Source organism: Chlamydotis macqueenii, chromosome 9 (assembly GCF_036417535.1).
Source record: "Chlamydotis macqueenii isolate bChlMac1 chromosome 9, bChlMac1.mat, whole genome shotgun sequence".
Lineage (NCBI taxonomy): Eukaryota > Metazoa > Chordata > Aves > Otidiformes > Otididae > Chlamydotis > Chlamydotis macqueenii.
The window spans coordinates 18,182,921-18,204,164 of NC_141564.1; the positions used below are offsets into that span (position 1 = coordinate 18,182,921).

Below are 21,244 nucleotides of genomic sequence, written 5' to 3' on the forward strand. Positions count from 1 at the left end.
GAATGGAACATTTCAATTGCTAATTGATGTGCTCCCACAGAAGGCTTTAATTATAACAAAACAGCAGTTTCTGTTGGAAAAAGATGCTGTCAGAAAACTACTGACCAGGCCCGTTTCAGATTTGCTGCTGAAGAGCTCTGTAAAGTCACCAGTTTCTCCTTTTGCTGGCATCATGCTGCAGCGCTCTACCCAGCGCGCCGCAGTGCTTAACAAGTACTTTTCTCCTTGTCCGGCAGATGGCAGATTTTTTGCCACAGGGGTTTTATGATCTCCGAATCAGGGGTTTGTGGTTGCCAGGAAAGGTTTAGGAGACTTAATATCCAGCATTTTTTCTGGGTGAGTAACACTGTAGATAAAAACACCACATCTGTGCAATCTGTTTTATATATTAAGCTCTATCAATAAAGCATGAAAAGTTTGCCAGTTACTTATTATGAGCAAGGTGTATAAATAATGCTCTTAGTGTAATTCCATGAACATAAAAAATAATAGTTAGTCCTGCACCATAAAAATTGCGTTCTTACTGATGTAGATAATCGGAACTAGGAGTCTGGGGTATGAAAATATGTCTGAATTAAATCTCTGTTCATAATACTGCTGAGACTCAGAGCCACCTGATGGCCATTCTGCAGATGTCTGGAGTTAATGTGCTCTCTCTCTCGTTCATCCCATCTGTGACAATGAGACAAAATATGTATTTTAACTGACATATAAAAAATTCCTCAGCTTTACTGTAGACGGCCTATTGGATTTTTGCTGTAATTCAGACATGACCTTTTAGTCACATTCGGCAATTCCAATCATCCTCTAATGCTATATTCACGTATACGGGAGAGAGATGTGCAAGCACCTCACAACAGAAAATGGGGAGAAATAACGATGAATACTGGCACTTGATAAGACATAAGAAGCCATTTCCTTCCTTGTTTTCTCAGATCTCTCAGACAACAAGATAATTGCTCCCAATTTAGGAACATCAGCTCTAAGGATAAAATGGGTCTAAGTGGCTATGTAATTAGAAATGACAATACTGTATGGCCATTGTCATATAGACAGAGCTGTAACAAATCCAGTGTACAAATTCCTCAATTAGTCTTAAAAAAACAACGGGGTTTGATATTTTCGGTTTTATGACCAGCTACTCACATACAACTCCTAATTCTGCTGTGTTTACAACACTACATTAGTATAATCCAGCTTTCACAGTTTTAATTAATCTTTAAGTGAAGTTCATTTGGTAAAATGTAACAACACAATGTTTCTACTGCGTTCTAAAATAAGAGGAAGGCTGCTTTAAGGAGGAAAGAGTGAAGGTTTTCCTAATTGGGTAAGGCATCCTGCTACAATGAATACTAGTATTACTGCTGTTCCTGAACTGGTTTCAATTTGCTGCTCAGTGAAAACTCAAACATAAGCACCAAAGGAGTAACTCCTATCTGTACAGAGTAACAGGGATTATAAACCTGATAGTGATTCTTTTCTCTTCTGCCATGAATGTTGATAATACTAATCTGTGAGTTGAAAATCAGGCATTAAACTACTGGTTTCACACAGCAAACTACTGCCTTGCTGTTTCAGTTCAAAGTGAGTCACAGAGAGTCAGAATTCCCCACAGAATCCAGAGTCACACCAAAACATATTTGTTTTAAAACTAAGAGCCTGAACCCGAAATATATTTTATGAGAAGACTGCCCATCTTCCTCTGGATGTACTTATTATGGGAGCCCTAACAGACTTCTTGGCTCAAAATGAAAAAATAATTGTCAGAGCGAAAAACAAGTGAGTGCACAAACAAAACTGATTAAGGCAGGGAATGAATTAGGATATACCTTTTATCCAGGGAGGACATATTTTTAACTGAAAGTTAGATTACTATAAAAAAAAACTCAAACTATTGGGGTAGACAAGAATGAAAGATCATTGATTTCAAGGGGGGAACATAATGCTCATCAACAGAACAGGGGGAGCTATAGCGTGTTTAAAGAAATACTTTGACCTACATGCCCAATTTTTCAGTACCTTGAAAAATCCACCAGACACATGTAAAGAAATTTAAATTATAAAGGAACATTGTTTTATTTCTTATTCTAACCATTAAGCATGTCAGCAGAAATTAATTCCTTGCCATTCAATCCAATAGAAAAAAGATTTATGCCATAAAATGTCACAGAGAAGTAGATCTATTATAGCCAAATTCTCCTACTTCATGTGTGCCACCTGTTCTACTAGCTGTACATTAAATAAAAGAGTAGTAATGCTCACAAAATTAATAAAAATCAAGGGATATAATGGGATATACCTCAACTTCTCAGGAATCAATCAAGTATTGGTAATATATTTTAAAAAAATTAATAATAATCAGTTCCAGAAGCTGTCTGGAATTCAGACTGATCACTTAAGCAGTCTTGCAACTGCTAAATTAAAATCTTTTGTTTGAGCACAGAGGCCTGGTTTTGAATTGTGCTGAGAAGAGCCTGCGCTCCCATTACCTTTAAATGGCATTGTGGGTGCTCAGCATCTCTGAAAATCAGGCCTTAGAGCACTCAGCCAAAGCCTATGGTGTAGAAAATTGATACTACTTGGAAGAGGCTGAGATGGACATTGAACAGTGCAACACCTCCTTGCAAGCAGAAAGAAGTAATTATGGGCAGCATTAACCCTCAAAATAGCTTTTATATTTTGGGATGTTTGGGGAATTGGTGCAGGTCCTGGCATTAACCACAGCAGCACTAGTGGCTTAATAGCTTTTTTCCTGGCCCAGAGATTAGTGTCTGGGCAATGTTTTGCCATACTTCTTTTTCTCTTGATCAGTCCCACAATATAAGCCAGATGGAAGAAGGAGGAAAAAACAAGCATAAACTACAAGATCACCTCTTTCTTCAGAGTTCGCTACAAATGTATGGACAGGTTAGTAGATTTACAAACAAGTCCTCTACTTTGTTTAGCTTCAGATTAAGTTACTTTTCTACTATAAGACAACGAAGACACCTCTGAAACTTTCACTAAAGTTGATAGATCTATTGGTTGTAGCTGACAATCTAGCATAGGAATAGCATAGATATGAAGGTTATAACGTATCCGCGCTCCACTTTGCACCTTGGACAGAGTTAATCAGCCGAGACATTCCTGCATTAGTACTACCGTACCTGTTCTCCTTCTCACTGTAAATACCTATTAGCCACCACCAACTGGAACCAATGAACATGCATACTATTTGCAAACTTATGAGAGTAACCTGTCAATTAGCATCACCATGCTTCTGGCTACATGTTTTTGTCAGTTAAGAGCTACATTAAATTGATCTAAGACTGCAACGCTAACCTTCCACTAAATATTTATCTAAGGTAACTAAATTTTAGTTTGGATAGGCACCATCCATTTCTTCTTGAACAGTTACTCTACACAGAGGTGTTTATTACACAGAGTCATGCTTGTCTGAATAATCACCTCAGACCTCCAAAGAACCCAAACTGGTTTGATCCACAGGTTGAGCGAACTCCTCTGAAATGCAGCGCCTAATGCTCTGTGAAATTCAGTCCTAACACAATCATTCATTCCAGCAAGATATTAACAATCGTTCAGAGCAGAAGATGACTAAACCTTTGGCTGATATTGAACTAAATCACAATCACTTCTATTGCCAGGGGTTGTCTCAGTCATGGATCTTTACATGCTGACTGAAGGGACCCACACAAATCTTAACAGGACATCGTCAACAACTGACTGCATTTGGAACTATAGCAAATAAAAGGAATGGTTCTGAAGACCACAGAAAAACTGTCTGCACCTAGTGAGTCTGACAACACTAGTCTGAATCACAAAATTAATCCGACTAGTAAAAATACACTTACACATCCAGTTCCTCATTATATACCTTTGAAATGCCAACTGATGTATTCATGATAATATAACTCTCCCAGTGCCATCCATGACTAGGAAATAGCATGTATGAGCTAACAGATACAATCTCAAAGAATAATTTCACAGTGAGAGACTGTAATGCTAAAAAAAATTCTGAATCCCTAATATACTTTTGTTTATTCACAGCCTGAGTTGCTGATTCCATAGCAGAAATTCACTTTGACTCAATCTTCAAACAGACTCCAGGAGAAATAGTCAAATACCATTTGATAAATGGTGATAAAGTGCAAAATGAGAAATTGTGAGGAAGGGCTGTTCTATCCAAGCACACTCAATAATACAGCAATCAGATGGTTAATCAGTATCAACATACTATCATCAACATAGCTAAGACAGCGTTATCATTGCCTCTAAAGGTTGTTTCATTGTCTTCAAGGCCCTACTATGCAAATATGGCACGTATGCTCAGTTTGCTGTGCAGGGCATGTGGGTTCAGTCGTCTCAGATAGAGTCAAAAGACTGAAAGAAGGAGCAAGTGAAGGACAGTAAAATGCTGTGATACATAACATGCTAGACAGATGTAGAAACAGCAGCAGCAGCTTTTGGATGAGTATTTTGCAAATAATTTTGCAATGATCATTAAGAGTCAGTCTACAAAGCTCACCCTATTAAAGAGATTCCACAGAAAGTATGTCTGATGTCAGTTCTGCGGTTAGTATTCTTGAATATCTAATATTTACTTTTCAGTTATTTAATATACATTTTCACTCAAAAGACATCTACTTAGATAAATGAAGATCAAAGATCTTTGATAAAAGGTTGATAACAGATCCGTTTATCGTAACAATCTTACCATAAGAAACAAATTCACTTGCATTTTGAAAGGTTTCACAGCACTGTACAGCTGAATGTCACAACTGATGCATTTTAATACATACAGGCACAATTCATCAGCTCAAGATTATGCTGAATTTTTTTAGCACCACTTTTTCTTCTTGCTTATCAACCTACTGATTTTTTGCACAGCTGTCTTTACCCAGGGGAACAATATTAATGCCAAAGTAGTATAAAAAAAACAGCTATCTTGAAGCAGCAGTGAGTATTTTCTAAACGATAAAGTCACTCTTCTTCTCCCCTCTTGATTTGCAGTATTTCCTCCCGAAAGCATGGGAGTGTGCTTGCTTGTTCATCACTCTTGCTACCCTAAACAACTGAGATAGCTTTGTTCTTCTGCACCAGCAGTTCTGCTCATGAACACTGAATTTCCTTTTTTAGACAGCAAGGACGCAGACTTTCTTCCTCTTCTCCCTCCCTCTGCCTCCCCTCCCCCTCCTACAGTCTTTGCTGTGCCCTCATCTTACCTTCAACGCAGTAGAAATTCATGCTGCAGTTTTTTTCCTCGTTAGCAGCTCTATGGCAACAGCAGCTCTGAGGCAGCAGTCCTTTACAGTTCTCACTTTTCTCTTTTTCCTTCTGCGTAAAGATACATAGTTTGTTTGCCCAGTAAATTAGCCAAGACAATTCTGATGTGATGTAATTAATAAACACAATTCCAATGTGATTTCAGAAAAAAAAGTGTGCTCCCAGGGGTACAAAGTTTTATTTCCAGAAGAGCTGAATGTCAGCAATGCAAATGAATAGTAGTAAAGGAAATCAGAGAACTCCTTTTTGGTAATAAACCGTAAAATCATCTTTCTGATAACTCTGCTTTCTTGGACAGAAATGTGAAAAAAAGAAAATTCTGAGCTTAAGATACACAAAATATCACATCCAAATTAAGTCCTGTAACTCTAAGTATCTTGTAATTGTTTGACTGAGTCTTTATTTGTTATTAACACATAAAGGAAATCAGTGGTTTGTTTGTTAAATTCCTGCTGAAATAAAAGGAATAATGTCATAAAAAATCTTGTAGCCTTGTAACTCATGGAAAAGTCTATATCAGAATGTATTTAGAAATAGTAACACAAGCTACAGAGGACAAAAGAGCAAGCAAAGAAAAAAATACCAGTATCTGGGTGGTTATGGAATACTATAGTGTTTGCCTGCTTAGAAATTAGGATATTGTTGACTTAGCTACTTTCAAATTAATCAGAAGAAAGAGCTACATGTAAGTGTTGAATATGACAGCAAATAAGTAGCTTGTTAAGACTCAGAAACAATTATTACCGGGAGCTGTTAAATTAAAGTACCTAGCACAAGATAAAACTACTTTGAATAGAGGCAAATACATTTTCTTTATTTATTTATGGCAAAAAAAAAATTTACAGTAAATTATAATCTAGTAATCTAATTATAATCTAACTTTCAACCCATGCATGAAATAAATGAATCAACATATTTCTGTAATTCAGCATGAACTCTCATTTCTGTCTTCTGCTGGGTAAAGAACAAAGGTTTCTGACCATTGCTGTGACGTGTGTTCAAGTACATGCCCTGGATTAGAACAAGCAATGCCATGGTTACTCCTGGCTAAAATAACGTGATCACCTGCATCTTGTCTGTGCTTGCATCAGTGGATGTCCATGCTTGCTTTTGTCTGTGAACTCCAGGAAAACATGGGCAGCTGTTCCTGGGTGCAACCTGAGAGGAAAGAATGAATTCCTTACTATCCTGCACCTTATATGTTCATTTTTCTCTCATCTGGCAGTATGCAATTAGCATACAAAATAATATATAATGGCATTCTGGCATGGGTTAAAGCACAAATAATTGAGGCTAAAGACTGGCCTACAGAGGCTTCATAACACTAAAAAGAAACCTCAAACAACAAAGCAGAACAGTTACAAGACAGTTTCTTAGCAGCCCCCTTGGCAGCTTCAGCTTCATGGGCACGCATTTCAGACCCAACCATGACAATAGCATGCATCTGTAACACTGTGGAAGAGAAAAGCCTTGTAATATTTATATTTTTCATCAAAAAAAAAAAAATCTCAGAAGGATTAACAAAACAAGCAAACAAAATTATTAAACAAGTCACAATACTTATCTTGATTAATACCTTAAACTTTCACCCAGGTAGAACCTCACCTTCCCACCCAGAACTGACTGGTTTGTAGACTGAAGTATCGCATGTAAAGGAATCAGTCCCAGCCTTAAACAGTTTACAATCTAAGAGATCCTTTGAAGACAGGAGATCATAACTTCCTTTTTGCAAGCAGGTGAAACAAGGACACAAAGCTGAAACTAACTCATCTATTATTTCATATGAAACCAGTAACAGTGACAGAAACAAAAGTCAGGGAGCTTAGTTACCTGCAGAAATGAATAGTCTCAGTTTTCTTACAAAAGTAAAGCTCAGTAGAAAATTTTCAGTTTGTAAAAATAAAGATTTACCTTGAGACAATACTTCTGACTACATAGCTCATTTTATTAATGACAAAGTATTTATCTTTATTGTTAACATTTACATGTTGTAACAAGCTCTATAAACTGCAAAATACTTTTTTGGAGGTTAAAATGCTCTGCTAGAGAATGAGGAAGAGACTTCAGTTAACACAGAAGGCTGGATATGGACAGAAAGATCTTACGTTAAAGAATAATGAAGTAATTTCTATAATATCTTACTCTTGCTGTGTAGGGACATACATGTTTTAAATATTCTGGCAATGAAGGCCTGTAAGACACTCATACCAAAGCTTTCTGTGCCATGCTGTATCAGCTGATAAAACCTAGCTGTTTTGTCATCACTAACCTGAGACTGGCCCTCATTACTCCAAAAAGTGCAGTGTGTTTGCTGTGATGTCTGAGTGCAGTTTGGATGAGGAAGGACAGAATTGTACAACTTGGTCTCATCAGTCAGGACATAGATCATCTATCACAGTAAGCGTATCTACAATATACATTAGAATTTTTTTTTTTTTTACCACAAACTCTAGTCCTGTGAATATACCCCTGTAAAAATCAAAGAACTGCTTGGCCTTTTTGGTGTTTTCCTCTTGGGCTTGGTTCATATACATTTGTTCCTCCTACTAAGAACATAACACTCAACTTTTTTTATCAATGAGGAAAGCTACTCAAAAGAAAATACAGAGTATAGGTCTGCTTATAGTGGCTGTTCCAAAAATCAAACAACTGAAATCAGCTCAGCAATTAAAAACCTCAAGTATCGTCAGTGGATTCCAAATTGAATAACCATGAGAACAAATAACTTACATAGATAGTTAAACAAGATCAGAACAGAAAACCTTTTCTTCAAAAGAATGCATGGGCTCATATTTACCTTTCTCTCAGAACTGGAAAAAAATGTTCTTTGCAGATCATCTCACAGAAATATATGACGTGCACTATTTCATGGCCGTGCAGAAGTCTTTCGATTGACTTAAAATGTAAATGTAACCGTAGTACTCTGTCAGGATGTTATCAACAGCTGCCACCTGCTTCATCTCTCTAGCTTTCTTTACTTTTGTAACAGAAAGAACAAACTCTATCCTGAAAGTACGCATGTAACTTCTATCAAGGAGATCTAAGCCACCTACCGTTACTGATATCCACATTTTTCAAACATTTGCCCACACATAACCTCTGAGGCAAATACTATCACCCCCACTTTACAAGGGGGAAACTGAAGTGCAGAAAGAGCTCTCATTCTACCAAAAGTCAGTGCAAGTCTCTAATATCATCTGTCCAATTTAGTGCTAAAATCTGTGGTCACACCAGGAGTCTAACACAACAGAGAATGGAGCTAAGCTGATTCCAAGGCCTGACTACAAGCCTTAAAAACTGCAAGAAAGAATCTAATTGTTCAATCAAGAAGAATATTCAAGACTTAAAACTATAACTATTGAGTTTTATAGCATGCAGAGGGCTGAATGACTAAGAAAATCATAGAAAGAAAAGTATATTTCTGTTTCAAGTATTTGAATTGGGATTTTATTGTGCCAACATTCTTCTTATTACCAGAATAGTAACTAAAATTATAAGACCACCATAAGTGATCCCATATGATATTTTTCTTACTTTATACTAATTTAAAGAATTAACAGTAATTTACGTACTCCATCTAAGAAAGGAAATACTGATTTTCTAAAATTAACACTAGTTTTTTATTAGAAGCCCAACATAATGCTAACTGAATTAAATGGGAAAATCTTCACAAGTGTAAAAGCGACTGGATGAAATAATATGTACCTATTGTAAAAATAAGAGGTATTTAACTTTCCTTAGTTCTTTAGGTTTTTTACTTTCTGAGACAGGGCTGGGAATCTCAGGTTTCTCTGAGGCCCCAGAACATTTCTGCCACTTCCTTTCAGCAGCAGGTTACAAGAACTTTCCCACTGTACAAAAAAAGAAAACATCTTTCTTAAAAATTCATAGAGAACTTCATTATTCCAGAATAAGAAATACGTAACAGATAACTTCAGACCTCTGAAAACACTAAGGTCACTAAAAGTCTGAATTTAAGCTCCAAACTCTAAGAGGAAATGAATTAATGGATGAATAACCTGAAACATGGAATTCACACAACTTTGCTATTTCTTTAAAAAACAATAAGTAAATTAGTCTTAAACAGTTCAACAAATTAATATCATCAAGGAAAAAAAAACTTATGAAAATGAGAGAACTTGGGCTAAGAAACAAAACTATGCAAAAATAAAGTAGGAACACTCCTTGGAGACTTGTACTTGAAGCAATTAGGGAGCACGAGCTGCAAACCACCATGCATACATTTCAGAGAAGTGAGTCAGCTGGTCAGCAAAAGGTCCTACGTACTCTATATCCTCTGTGCACGTCCAAATATCTTTAATAGACCGAGCACGTGGGACAATGAAATTAACTAAAGCAGCTTAAATCCCCACTGGCTTTCTATAGTGCTTGGCTCCTAAATCATTTAAGCATTTCTGAAAATGTTCCTTATTAGCCTAGCACACAGCTATTCAGTGAGACAAAACTTCAACTGGGAGAGAAAATTCTGTGTCTGGATGTACTTTGAATTCACTCAATGAGTACATCATTGAGATTTCACAACACAAGTTTGATTACTGTTACAAAGAGCAGAAGTATCTGTCTAAACATAACAAAATTGTAAAATAACTGTAGAAGAGGATGACAAAGCAAGCCTAGCAGGCCAATGTACTAAAATAATCATAATGAGGATTTCAAATTACACTGAGGTACTAAAGAATACAAAGCAAGCTTTCTCAGTGCATTAAAAACACTGCATCTTATAAATTCTCATTATTTAGTTTGTTCAGATTATAATTTCAGTCGAATGACAAAAAAAGTCTAAGTTAGCATTCGTGAAACCCTGTGACTGTATTTAAACAACAACTATGGGACTCCTGGAATTTGGACCTTCTCTCTCCCCAGGAGATTTTCCAGAGTCTTTCCTATCCACTCCTACGTCTGAGGAAGCATGCTTTTGTTTAGGCAGGATCCTTTGGGAATGATGAATTAAAAAACATTACTTCTTGCTAACAACACCCTAATAAATCATCTTGGTCTTTAACATGACCTACTGTGAATAAACTCTGTCTGTTTACAATTACTTTCTTTGCCCTGCTAGCTGTGGCAATGAAATAATATACAGTATGTATTCTAGCATCAGACTTGGAAATGCAGGAGAGGAACTCTGGATCTTCCAAGTTTCCCATGAAGTACTCGACAGTTTCATGGTAAATTCAAATCATGGTATGAGATTTCTGAAAGGAGATTTCTGAAATTTCCTAATGCAAACTGTAACATTGCCTTTGCCAGAATATTGATGAGCAAAGATTGCTCAACTAGAGCTTGGTTTCAGGAGGTGTCAGCTCCTACTGCTTTCTTTAGATACATCATTCTCTACTTCAATCTGCATGAATAATGACTGGAAACCCAGCTGCTAAACCAACTAGTCCATCTGTTACCCCCTGTTAATAAACGTATAATTATGTTCACTTTCACTAAAGAGCTCATGATTCACTAGGGTTGCTTTTGGGGAGATATCTACTGAAGAACACAGTGTAAGATATAAAAGTGGCTGTGGATCCTATCTTTGGTAGCACAGACATATTATTCAGTATCTTTTTGGTATCTCCTCTGCCTGATAATAACACAAACCTGCTCCTTGAGGAGCAAGTTTTCAGTTGAGATTGCTCTAGAAAAGGTAGTAAGATTTAAAGCCAGGTGACCATAACAAATCCCAGTGTCAATCCAAGATTTTTGTCAGAGACAAAAATAGCTCAATAGCTCTCACTATGATGCTTCATGTTAGAAGACAAATAATCCCAGGCAGAGCGTGGCTACCACCAGCCTAAAAATACACAAATTCGATGCAAGATCACAAATGAAATGGTTGTTTGCCCTACCATAACCAAAGAGATATTTCTCAAAAACTGTATTCAGGTACATATGTTTTAGAGTATAAAATGTCAAAAAATTTTCCTCTAGTACAGTTAGGGTTATTTCTAGGACAACAATCCTGGATTTCTGCTATCTTGTTTCACAAAAGAGAGGATTGATTCAATGTTTCCAATTCTTTGCTTAGCCGAAGTTAATGAAACAAAATTTCTTTCCTCTTTTCATTCGGTGAAACCAGTCAGTGATTTTCACTGGAGGAAACACTGGATTCATTTCTTCATATCTCTTGAAGTGGGACATCCATATGAATCTCTTTAACATGGGAACTGACAATTTGTTTCTTAAAATATAATTTCATAGTTCCAGTCATGCAAAACTTAAGGCAAATAGAGAGCATCTGACGAGAGGCCACTTGACTGGGGACCATCTGATTCTACAGCAGTGGATTAAAAGAACAATGAACCAGAGCAAATAACATGGCCAACTAATCAGATTTGTCAAACTCTGCCAAACTCTGCTCATGCCCACATGACAGGAGACACCAATATGCTGACAAGCTTTTCTTTATATTCAAGCATCAAGTAAATCACAGATGAACAAAATCCTCAGAGACACGGAAGTTTCAAGTTCCTCTGCAGAGGCCAGTGATCAGGAGCTCTGGGGGGCAGGTAGCAGTGCTTAGTTCCATCATTGCTCAGTGTCTGCAGAAAGAAATCTTGGCATCTGATTGAGAGACTCCCAGATGCCGTTATCACAGATGGTAAATAACAAAAACCAATTTCTAAAATTGTCCTTTGATGGAAGTTGATAGGACAAAATTTGGAAAAGTGGAATAAAACAAGAGCTGCAGCAAGTTAAAGCGATGGGAACAGTTTCTCCTATAACGGTCCTTAAAGAAAGCTAGGAAAGCCTTGTTAGTTAAAAACTACTTCTGTCAAAACCAAACTTTCCAAGTGTTTTGAATACACAGGTAATCCAAGATGACACTAATTTCTTTACAGGAAAATACAAACTAGATACCTGTTTTAGAGATGACAAATGTTTTTTATAAAAGACATTTAAAGTCTCCGGAAAATGATGGCTTACCTTCCTGAAATTCCCACATGTTAAATCTCAACTCAGGTTTGCAAATATACTAAGACCTAACCGCAATACTTAAATAAAAAAATAATATACATGCTACAGCTTTCTTGAAAAGTGTTCAAGATCCTTAATAAAAACAAATATTCAGTAGCATAAAAGAAAACCAAAAGTTTATGGGTCCACGCAAGCTGCTATCATTCATTTTAAAAGGCCTTCGGTTGTTGTTGCGGGGCTGTCTAAATCACAAACACAAGCAGCATCCTCAATATTTTCTACTCAGCCTGGGTGAACAAAACTTGAGAGCATTAGAGTGGGTTTGCAGAGGAGCTGCATTTATATAATCTAGCTAGGATATTGGTAAGTGTTACATTATTTCTACAAATAATACTGCCCAGAAGATGCTACTATAGGAAGAGCTAATGTACATTTAGCCTCTCAGAGATTCCCTTTATGGATATTCCAGACGGTTCTAGACAATTTACAATATCCTAGTCAAGTAAAGGGTCGAATTTCTCAAGCACTGCCTCCATTTGTTCATATATAATCACTATGGAAACAAGTTTGGGAAGGGACACACATAAACCCATTAAAGTTGGCACAAATTAATGCTTACAATTTATATTATTTGCCTACATAAGGAATATTGATGAACGGATTATTGTAAAACCTGAAAAGAGCATTAAAATGATTGATTTTTTTTCTACAGCAGTATGAAAGCAACGGGCCTGATTGCTGAGCATTTCATTGAAGTGGTTTACACAGTAGCATTTTCCTTACCGCTTTACTTTGGATCGCACTAACCTTTAAATCAGTCTTGCCAGATTTTTTTTTTTTTTTTTTTGCGGACATCGCTATACCAAGAGCTGCAGCACAGCACAGCACCGCGTGTCCAGCGGCGCCCTGAGGACCATCCTCCCTAAACTCCTACAAACACTCCCGAAATCCGCCTTCACCGCCTTTGGAAATTATCCCCCCCGTGACAAACTCGCATGATTCAGCTGCCTCAAGCCCCGGAGGGCGCAGGACCGCCCGCCCCTGTCCGCCAGCGGGCCCGGCCGCCCTGTTCACCGCGGTGCCGGTTTCCACGCTAAACCCACCCCGCGCTTTGTGCGGGGCCGGGGCCGAGCCGCCTCCATCTTCCCCCCTCGCCTCATGGCCCCTCCGGCCGCCGCTCCCTCTCACCCCTCCCTAACCAACCCGGCCTTAGCCCCTTCCTGCCCCCCACCAGAAGGTGAGGAAGGAGAACTCAGGGTGGGTTTCGCCTGGCAGGGAGGAGGAGGAGGGAGCCATTTCTGTGAGGAGGGCGAACTCCGCGGCCCCGGAGCCGCCTACCCTTGCCCGAGGGAGCCGCTCTCCTCTTGTCATCCCCTGCCTGCGGGGCTTTAAAAATAACCCGATATGGCGGGGGAAACGCAGCCATGACAGGAAGCCGCTCTGCCCTGCCGCATGGCCTGCTCGGAGCCCGCCTCAGCCCGGCTGCCTGCCCCTGCATCCCCTTAGGCCGCCCTCGCCCCTTCCCGCCGACCCTCCCCCATGCCGGCACGCTCCCCCTCCCCCGCGCTGCAGCAGGGGCCAGAGCGGGAAACCCCGTGCGCAGGAGCGCGGGGGGGGTGAGCACAGGGAGAGGAAGGAACGAGGTGCACTCACTCAATGGCGCAAAATCCTTCCGCGCTCTTGAAGAGAAAAAGTAGTTCCCCGTTCCCCTGACCTCCTGGACCCAAGTAGCTCAAGCATGCCCGTCAGAGAATCTCAGACAATGGGATGAGGGGAGTCTCTTGGGGAGGGGGCTCAATCTGGGAGGATTCGTGCTTTTTTTGCCGTGGAGTGAGGTGTATATCCGTGCGCAGAGCAGAGCGAAACGAGTCCGGCAGCGGGGCGGATATATAAAGCCGGCGCGGCGGAGGCTTTGCCTTTTCAGTTGAGGACAGAGCTGGTGTTCAGAACATGTCAGGCGGCTCCGCGGATTATAGCAGGTATGGCGCGGCGTGCGGAGGCCCCGGGCCCTTTCTTTGTGAGGCGGCTCGATGAGTTGGGCGGAGGCGGCCAGGGAGCGGGGAAGAAGCGGGGTTGTGGGGGTGGGGAGCTGCCTGCGGGCTCGAGACAGCGCTGTGAGGGCGGCTCGGCGCTGCGATCAGACGGCGCCTGGCGCCCCGACCCCTCCCCGGTTCTAGACGTTTCGGTCCCGTCTCTCCCCTTACTCGCGGTTCACCGGGGCTTCAGTTCCGTTCCTCGGGGTTCGCTTTTTCGTTTTTTACTTTTCTTAGTAACCCTCACCCTTGAAAAAAAGGCTGTTTTTAATTTCATCATACTCACCGCGATGGGTTGTAATTAAAACGTTTGAGCGCATTGTTATGAATTTTTTTTTTTTCTTAAAACGCTCTTGCCCTCGCCGCCCGGCAGCCGCTGATGGTTCACCCCGGCTTTGCGGGCCCGGCTGAGGGCGAGACCATTTTTTTCGGGGAGGGGGAGGAGGGGCGCGGCCCCCGGGCGATCGCCCGGCGCCTTCCTCCGCCCGCGCGCACTGCGCCGTTTGCGCAATCCCAGGGGTGGAGCTCTCGCGAGAGTTGCTCGGCGCTGGGGCGGGGCGTTCGCCTCCCCCGCCGCGCCCCCCCCCCCCCCCATTCCCTCCCCCCCTTTCCCGCCTCACGCCAGGCGCTGCGGCTGAGCTGGGTCACAGTGCGCAGCGGCAGCCATTGCCCCGCTCCCTCCCCGCAACTGCGGGGCCCAGCGTGTGGAGCCCCGCCTTAAACAGATGTCTCCGTGAGGGGGGTGCTGCAGGCCGGGATGTGGCGGTTATTGTCTTGCCGACTGGTTTTATTTTTAATAGGCAAGACTGTTTACCCGGCGTTGAGCCATATTTTTCTGGTGGGTTTTTCTTCACTGAGCCTCGTGTGGCTTGAAGGCTCGGATGGTCTTCTTTCGCACTGAGAGCTGAGAACTTGGGTTAGCGGCACCCAGGGCAGTGGGGAGAGGGTAGGAGTTCCTCCATTGGCAGACTATCAACACACCTGCTAGCGTGATCTGTCACGGGTTCCAGATATGGGTTTTGGCAGCCAAGGTATCAGCTCCCTTCTGCGTGTTTGTTGCTGCTGTGCTAACGGCTTGTTCTCTTTAGGGACAGAGACCATGGCGGCCCAGAGGGAATGGACCCCGATGGTGTCATTGAGGTGAGCACACATGAACTGACCTGAGGATTAAATCACTGATGGAGATAAGCGTTGGATTTAATATTTTCTAATCTTTTTTTTCTTTATTACAGAGCAATTGGAATGAGATTGTTGACAATTTTGATGATATGAATTTAAAAGAATCCCTTCTTAGGGGCATTTATGCTTATGGTTTTGAGAAGCCTTCAGCTATCCAGCAGAGAGCTATTATTCCATGCATCAAAGGTATGCAGGTTATTCATTTGTTGATATCAATATTGGATAATTAGGAAAGTGTTGTAAAATGCATACACTGTTTTATTAGCGTGCAATGGTACCTATTTTTTAATCTTTATTAAACAAGTGATATGATGGTATACCATCTTTCGGGACTGACCTGAAATGGAGAGAACTCTTAATACTGATCACTTATTTTAAAAGGAATAAAATAAAACTAGAAACATGAATGACCTCTGTGGGAGCAGTAAATGTGTATCCTGCTTTTTTTAGGGTATGATGTGATTGCTCAAGCTCAGTCAGGTACTGGCAAGACAGCTACATTTGCTATTTCCATCCTGCAGCAGTTGGAGATTGATCTCAAGGAGACCCAAGCACTAGTATTGGCCCCTACCAGAGAACTGGCTCAACAGGTATTGATAGTGTAGTTAAAAAAAAAAAAAGCTGCTTGTGTGTTGCTTGGGTTTCAGGTTTCACAACTGTGAGACAATAAACAGACTTCTTAAGGAGCTGTAACTAACATCCATTCAGAACCCTTTTTGTGTTGAGTAATGGGGGATACAAACTGGCTTCTGCCCCACAGGTTTTCTGCTTGCTTGAAGAGTTGATGCATGTGGAGGGTGTGCTGGGGCAGGGTTGCAGGAGCCAGCTACTGTTTGAGTATAGTTCTAAGGAAGCATCTTCAGCAGGGGGGGAAAAAAAAACCAAACAAAAAAAAACCAAATACAAGATCTGTTATTAAAGCACAGTGTTCTGAGTGGAAACAAAACTTACCTTTTGGAAGCTACTTAAACTTGTGTGCAGTTGTGCAACGTGAAAACTGTAGTGTGCATGCAGTCTCTTGATTGTTTTTGTATTTTTGTGATGTTTTCCTGACAATGCTACTGCATGCCTACTTCACCTTCAAGGCTTGGTATCCAGTTTTACTAAGTGGAAATGTTTAACAAAACTTACAAGATACTTAATTTTTAGAATGGATGTATATTAATGTGAGATCTTAAGATGAAAATGTTGAACAGAACTCAAAGTAGAAAATAGATTGTATACCACTTCCTGTCTTTTTCAACTAGAATATACTGTGATGCCAGTGCTATAGTGGAGATTTTTGAAGGTAAAGCTAAATGTACTAAATCAAACGGGAAAGAAATGTAAGGAAAAAAAGAGCAGATCAGTGGAACAAGAACCTCTGATCAGAATGTTTAGCCTTTGTTCTACTCTGAAGACATCAGTGAAGTGAGAGTTGTTTTGAAGCCTGGCATACAGCAGTGCGCTTGTATGCTTTTACAGACCTACTGCAAGTGCTTAGCATGGAGGCCTTAGCAGTTAAAAATTTGAGTTCACTTCTGGGGGCCTTACTTTTTAACTTAATAATAGCAGATGCATGGTAGTGACTTCTTCAGCTAGTTCAACTGATAAGGACAAAAATATAACTGAAGTGCCCTTCTGAGTTAAGCTTTCTAGTAAACAAATAACAAACAGTTGGGCAAAATCATCAGCAATTGTCTTTCCTAAGAATTAGAGTTGCATAGTCCGTGCTCGCTCTTTTGAACTCCATAAGCACCAGTGATAACAAGGCTTAAATCTTTAACGCACCAGGAACTAGTACTAATGGAAAGGTTTTATTTTAGATTCAAAAGGTAATTCTTGCCCTTGGAGACTATATGGGAGCAACATGCCATGCTTGTATTGGTGGTACAAATGTTCGCAATGAGATGCAGAAACTTCAGGCCGAGGCTCCGCATATTGTGGTTGGAACTCCAGGGCGTGTGTTTGATATGTTAAACAGACGCTACCTGTGTAAGTATGAATTTAACTTGCTCTTGATAATAAATTTCCAATATAAACTTTACACCCAGTAAAAGCTTAAGTAATGCATTTGTGTCATTGTAGAGAGTTGTACTAGAAAGCTTAGTCCTAAAGGAGAGTGACATTAATAAAAGTATTCAGTGTTTTTCTGAAACTTGATGAGATACTACTTTTTTTTTTTAATAGCACCTAAATGGATCAAAATGTTCGTTCTGGATGAAGCTGATGAAATGTTGAGCCGTGGATTTAAGGATCAAATTTATGAGATCTTTCAAAAATTAAGCACAAACATCCAGGTAAAAAGCCTTTTTGCATGGTTAAATTGATGGATGTAGATTGGCTTACAGTGTAGCTGAGAACTGCTGAATTGTCTAAATCAACACTGGTGTCCTAGGCACTTGCTAATATGGAATAATCCATTCTAGGTTGTGTTGCTGTCAGCTACAATGCCAATGGATGTGTTAGAAGTGACCAAAAAGTTCATGAGAGATCCCATACGTATTTTGGTTAAGAAGGAAGAGCTGACTCTGGAGGGTATCAAGCAATTCTACATTAATGTTGAAAGAGAGGTTGGTGTCAGTTATACTTGCTCTGGCTGGACGAGTTGAGTTTAAGTTCTCTTACCTTCTTGTTAAAGCACTGTACTAAAATTGCAGAAATGAAGGCTGAGCTTTGGTTTCTGTAATAATGCTAGTAGAGTACATGCAAGAAGAAGAAAAAGTATGCACTGGATCCAGAATGACTAGGGTGGACCTCTTTCTTAATGTCCAGTGTCCTGTGTCTGAAGATTTGGTGCAACAGTTAATGCAGAAGCTTTGTTTGATGTCTTGTTCCAGTGTCGTGGGTCATACTGAATATAACTGCAGATGAGAGCATGCTTAATTGCTTTATTGGTGGCATGATGTATTTCCTGATCTCCTTTGTTCTGTTCAGGAGTGGAAGCTGGATACTCTCTGTGATCTGTATGAGACACTGACCATTACACAGGCTGTAATTTTCCTGAATACGAGGAGAAAAGTAGACTGGCTGACAGAGAAGATGCATGCCAGGGACTTCACAGTCTCCGCTCTGGTAAGAACTGAGACTTCCATCTAAATTCTGAAATGCCATGTACCTACTGGAAGACAAATCATCATGAGCTACATTTTTCTGAAAAGCAGGAAAGTTATAATATAGCTGTGCAGTGCTGTATTATCGTTCCCCCTGCTTAAAGAAAAGTGTTTCCTTCTATCTCTACCTGCTTTGTTCCTACGGCAGGTAGGGACGCTGGGTTTCATACATCCCTTTGTTTTATAAAGGATGTTGCAGTCTGGAGTACTGAAATGGTAGTAACTACATCTTGTTGTTAACTCTACAGCATGGTGACATGGACCAGAAGGAACGGGATGTTATCATGAGAGAGTTTAGATCAGGATCAAGCCGTGTCCTGATCACTACTGACTTGCTGGTGAGCATTAATTTATGCTGAATGTGTTTGTGTTTAAATCTGGTGCCAAAAGCTTCATAATTCAGTGAAGGTTCTTGTAGCCTGAACTATTTGGAGCTTCTTGGAAGAGTAAAGACTACGCTCCACTATGGACTACACAGTTGTAGTTCATCACTAACCATGTGGTCGACAAAAGCATGGGATAAATAATTCAACCTAAAGCCTGTGACTTGCGTTAAAGACTCTGTTGCTTTTCAGGCTCGTGGCATTGATGTGCAGCAAGTGTCGCTGGTGATAAATTACGACCTGCCGACCAATCGTGAAAACTACATTCACAGGTTAGTTGGCTCTGCCCTCTAGTTGGTGCGCTACACTGAGTGTTATGTCCTCTACAGAAATCAGCACAGAACATCACCTGTTTATTTTCCCTTTAGTCCTTCCCAATGATGCATCCATTCATACAGTAACTGCTAAAAAGCTAGCAGAAAATAAACTACTTGTGGTTTTGCTTTAAAAAAACCCCTGACTTTCACAGCTAGGGTTCTGAAATCAGGAAGGAGCAAACTTTTGGGCAACAAAACAAAGCAGTGGGAAGACTTAGATGTGTGATATCAGAGTTCAGTGATGGTTCATCAGTCGTTCCTAGCTGAGATCTGGGGAAATTGCCAGCTACTGAACTGACTTCTTGCCATGTAGGTTGTGGAGTATGCTCACAAAAGCCGTCACTGGCATAGTGTCTTAACAGCCATGTTAGCTCGGTCTGTAGGGTCCCAGCTAATCTGCAGTTGCTGCTGCTCAGTGACCAGACCTTAATATTCTTTGTAAACCGGTTGTACGGGACTGCCTTTGCTTCTGGAGGTTCAGCTGTATTTGTGTGCCTTGTTTGCTCTTGGTGGCTCCTCTTACAGTGGGATTCTTTTGTCTGTGGTGTGTGTCCTCTGGTAGCAGTTGAAAGTTTTTTCTCCCCTAGATTTAGTTAACTACTTGTAGTGACTGTCACTAAATTAAATAAACAGTGCTTTGTTACTTGATGTAAAAACAGACAGGAGTCAATAGTGCAGTTGATGACACAAGATGGTGTTCAGGAACAGCATTGACCTAACTTAGGATGTGGGTTCATAAGCAGCACAGTTGAATAAAAGCCAGTATTTATATATTTTGTCATGATTGTTTTGTGAGCAATTTTTTTTGTCTGTAGCACTTGCTGACTAGATGGTTTATTGTGCAGGCTGCAGGGAGCTAGAATTGATGGTGGCTGTAATTAAACTGTACTGTGATGTGGTGGTGACCAGCTTATCTTTTCAGCTCTGCTACTCTGTAGGATGGACAGTTCTGTCCTGTTGGCACTGCTAGTTTTTCCTGACCCGACGTGACTGGTAGCCACGAGTCCTGTAAATACTGCATAATCTGGCCAGTGGCAGATAAAAGAGCAGCAGTTAATGAATGGATCTTGCAAACATTTAAAGCAGATCAGAGTAGTTAACCTGTGTGTAAATGTGTTTTCTTGTGCAGAATTGGCCGAGGTGGTCGTTTTGGCAGAAAAGGCGTGGCTATAAATTTTGTCACTGAAGAGGACAAGAGGATCCTGCGAGACATTGAGACTTTCTACAATACTACAGTGGAGGAGATGCCGATGAATGTGGCTGATCTCATTTAATCCCTGGGATGAGGTGGTTGTGAATGCAGTGCTCGCTGTTGCTGAATAGGCGATTCACAACGTGCATTGTGCTTCTTTCTTTGGGGATTTATTGAATCTTGTCTCAATGCTCATAACGGATCAGAAATACAGATTTTTGATAAGCGAAGCGACTTTCTGTCGTGAGCTCTTGTGGGGAAAGCCACGGGCTTTATCCACTTTAGGGTTAGACTGTTGGGGTTGGGTGGAAAGTCATGGGGTCTGTAAATTTTTTCTTTATTAGAAATTTATTTCCTAGTTCCATAGAAGTGGTTGTATTAGATGTTCTTTATCATTTAATAATTTACTTATGGACTAAAAGATATAAGTGCTGTATAAAGTCAGCCAATTATGTTAAACTAGCCTACCTTCCTTTATTGTATGTACTTACACTTCAGATCGAATTGGAAAGGCCTTTCAAAATCTCTTAAACTTTTATAAGAGCATTAAAATGCATTTTTGTTTCATATGTATTTATTCAATAAAGTATTTAATTAGTGGTAAGTGTGATCTGGACCCTGTTGCTAAGCCCCAGCAAGCAATCATATTATTGTCTTAGTTAGGGTTAAACCCAGTAAAATTTGCCATATTGCACATGTCTTAATGAAGTTTGAATGTTCAATAAAAACTTCTATATTCACTTAAATGGTAAGTAGTTCCTTCTTCGTTAGAGGGGGTGGCTTTGTTCTTTTAGGAAAGGTGCTTGATATGGCAGCTCCTTAGTTAGTGTAGAGG

General features: G+C 40.3%; 1 protein-coding gene, 1 long non-coding RNA gene and 3 other non-coding genes across 5 annotated transcripts; 4 read left to right on the top strand and 1 right to left on the bottom strand.

Annotated features, from left to right (window-relative positions):
• Window positions 1–48: 48 nt before the first annotated feature.
• Window positions 49–13,999, bottom strand: LOC147599719 (uncharacterized). Its single transcript, XR_015259317.1, has 4 exons — window positions 13,867–13,999; window positions 6,349–6,441; window positions 5,223–5,334; window positions 49–672 (listed from the first exon to the last, which is right to left on the bottom strand). It is a non-coding gene; the product is annotated as an uncharacterized LOC147599719 (long non-coding RNA).
• A 40-nt stretch (window positions 14,000–14,039) lies between these two features.
• Window positions 14,040–21,149, top strand: EIF4A2 (eukaryotic translation initiation factor 4A2). Its single transcript, XM_086754246.1, has 11 exons — window positions 14,040–14,192; window positions 15,335–15,386; window positions 15,479–15,611; window positions 15,876–16,015; window positions 17,231–17,399; window positions 17,595–17,704; window positions 17,834–17,977; window positions 18,342–18,479; window positions 18,766–18,855; window positions 19,093–19,172; window positions 20,347–21,149. The coding sequence occupies exons 1-11, from the start codon at window positions 14,164–14,166 to the stop codon at window positions 20,489–20,491; spliced, it is 1,230 nt and encodes a 409-aa protein (XP_086610372.1). The 5' UTR covers window positions 14,040–14,163; the 3' UTR covers window positions 20,492–21,149.
• On the top strand, window positions 15,727–15,796 carry LOC147599720 (small nucleolar RNA SNORD2). The gene has a single exon (XR_015259470.1). It is a non-coding gene; the product is annotated as a small nucleolar RNA SNORD2 (small nucleolar RNA).
• On the top strand, window positions 18,031–18,211 carry LOC147599721 (small nucleolar RNA SNORA81). The gene has a single exon (XR_015259460.1). It is a non-coding gene; the product is annotated as a small nucleolar RNA SNORA81 (small nucleolar RNA).
• On the top strand, window positions 18,563–18,689 carry LOC147599722 (small nucleolar RNA SNORA63). Its single transcript, XR_015259459.1, has one exon. It is a non-coding gene; the product is annotated as a small nucleolar RNA SNORA63 (small nucleolar RNA).
• Window positions 21,150–21,244: the final 95 nt, after the last annotated feature.

Bases quoted from the DNA above. Each gene is read 5' to 3' on its own strand.
- EIF4A2 (XM_086754246.1), top strand. From the start codon at position 14,164: ATGTCAGGCGGCTCCGCGGATTATAGCAG. The intron at 15,387-15,478 runs GTGAGCACACAT...TCTTTATTACAG, and splicing joins ACCCCGATGGTGTCATTGAG to AGCAATTGGAATGAGATTGT. The intron at 18,856-19,092 runs GTGAGCATTAAT...GTTGCTTTTCAG, and splicing joins TGATCACTACTGACTTGCTG to GCTCGTGGCATTGATGTGCA.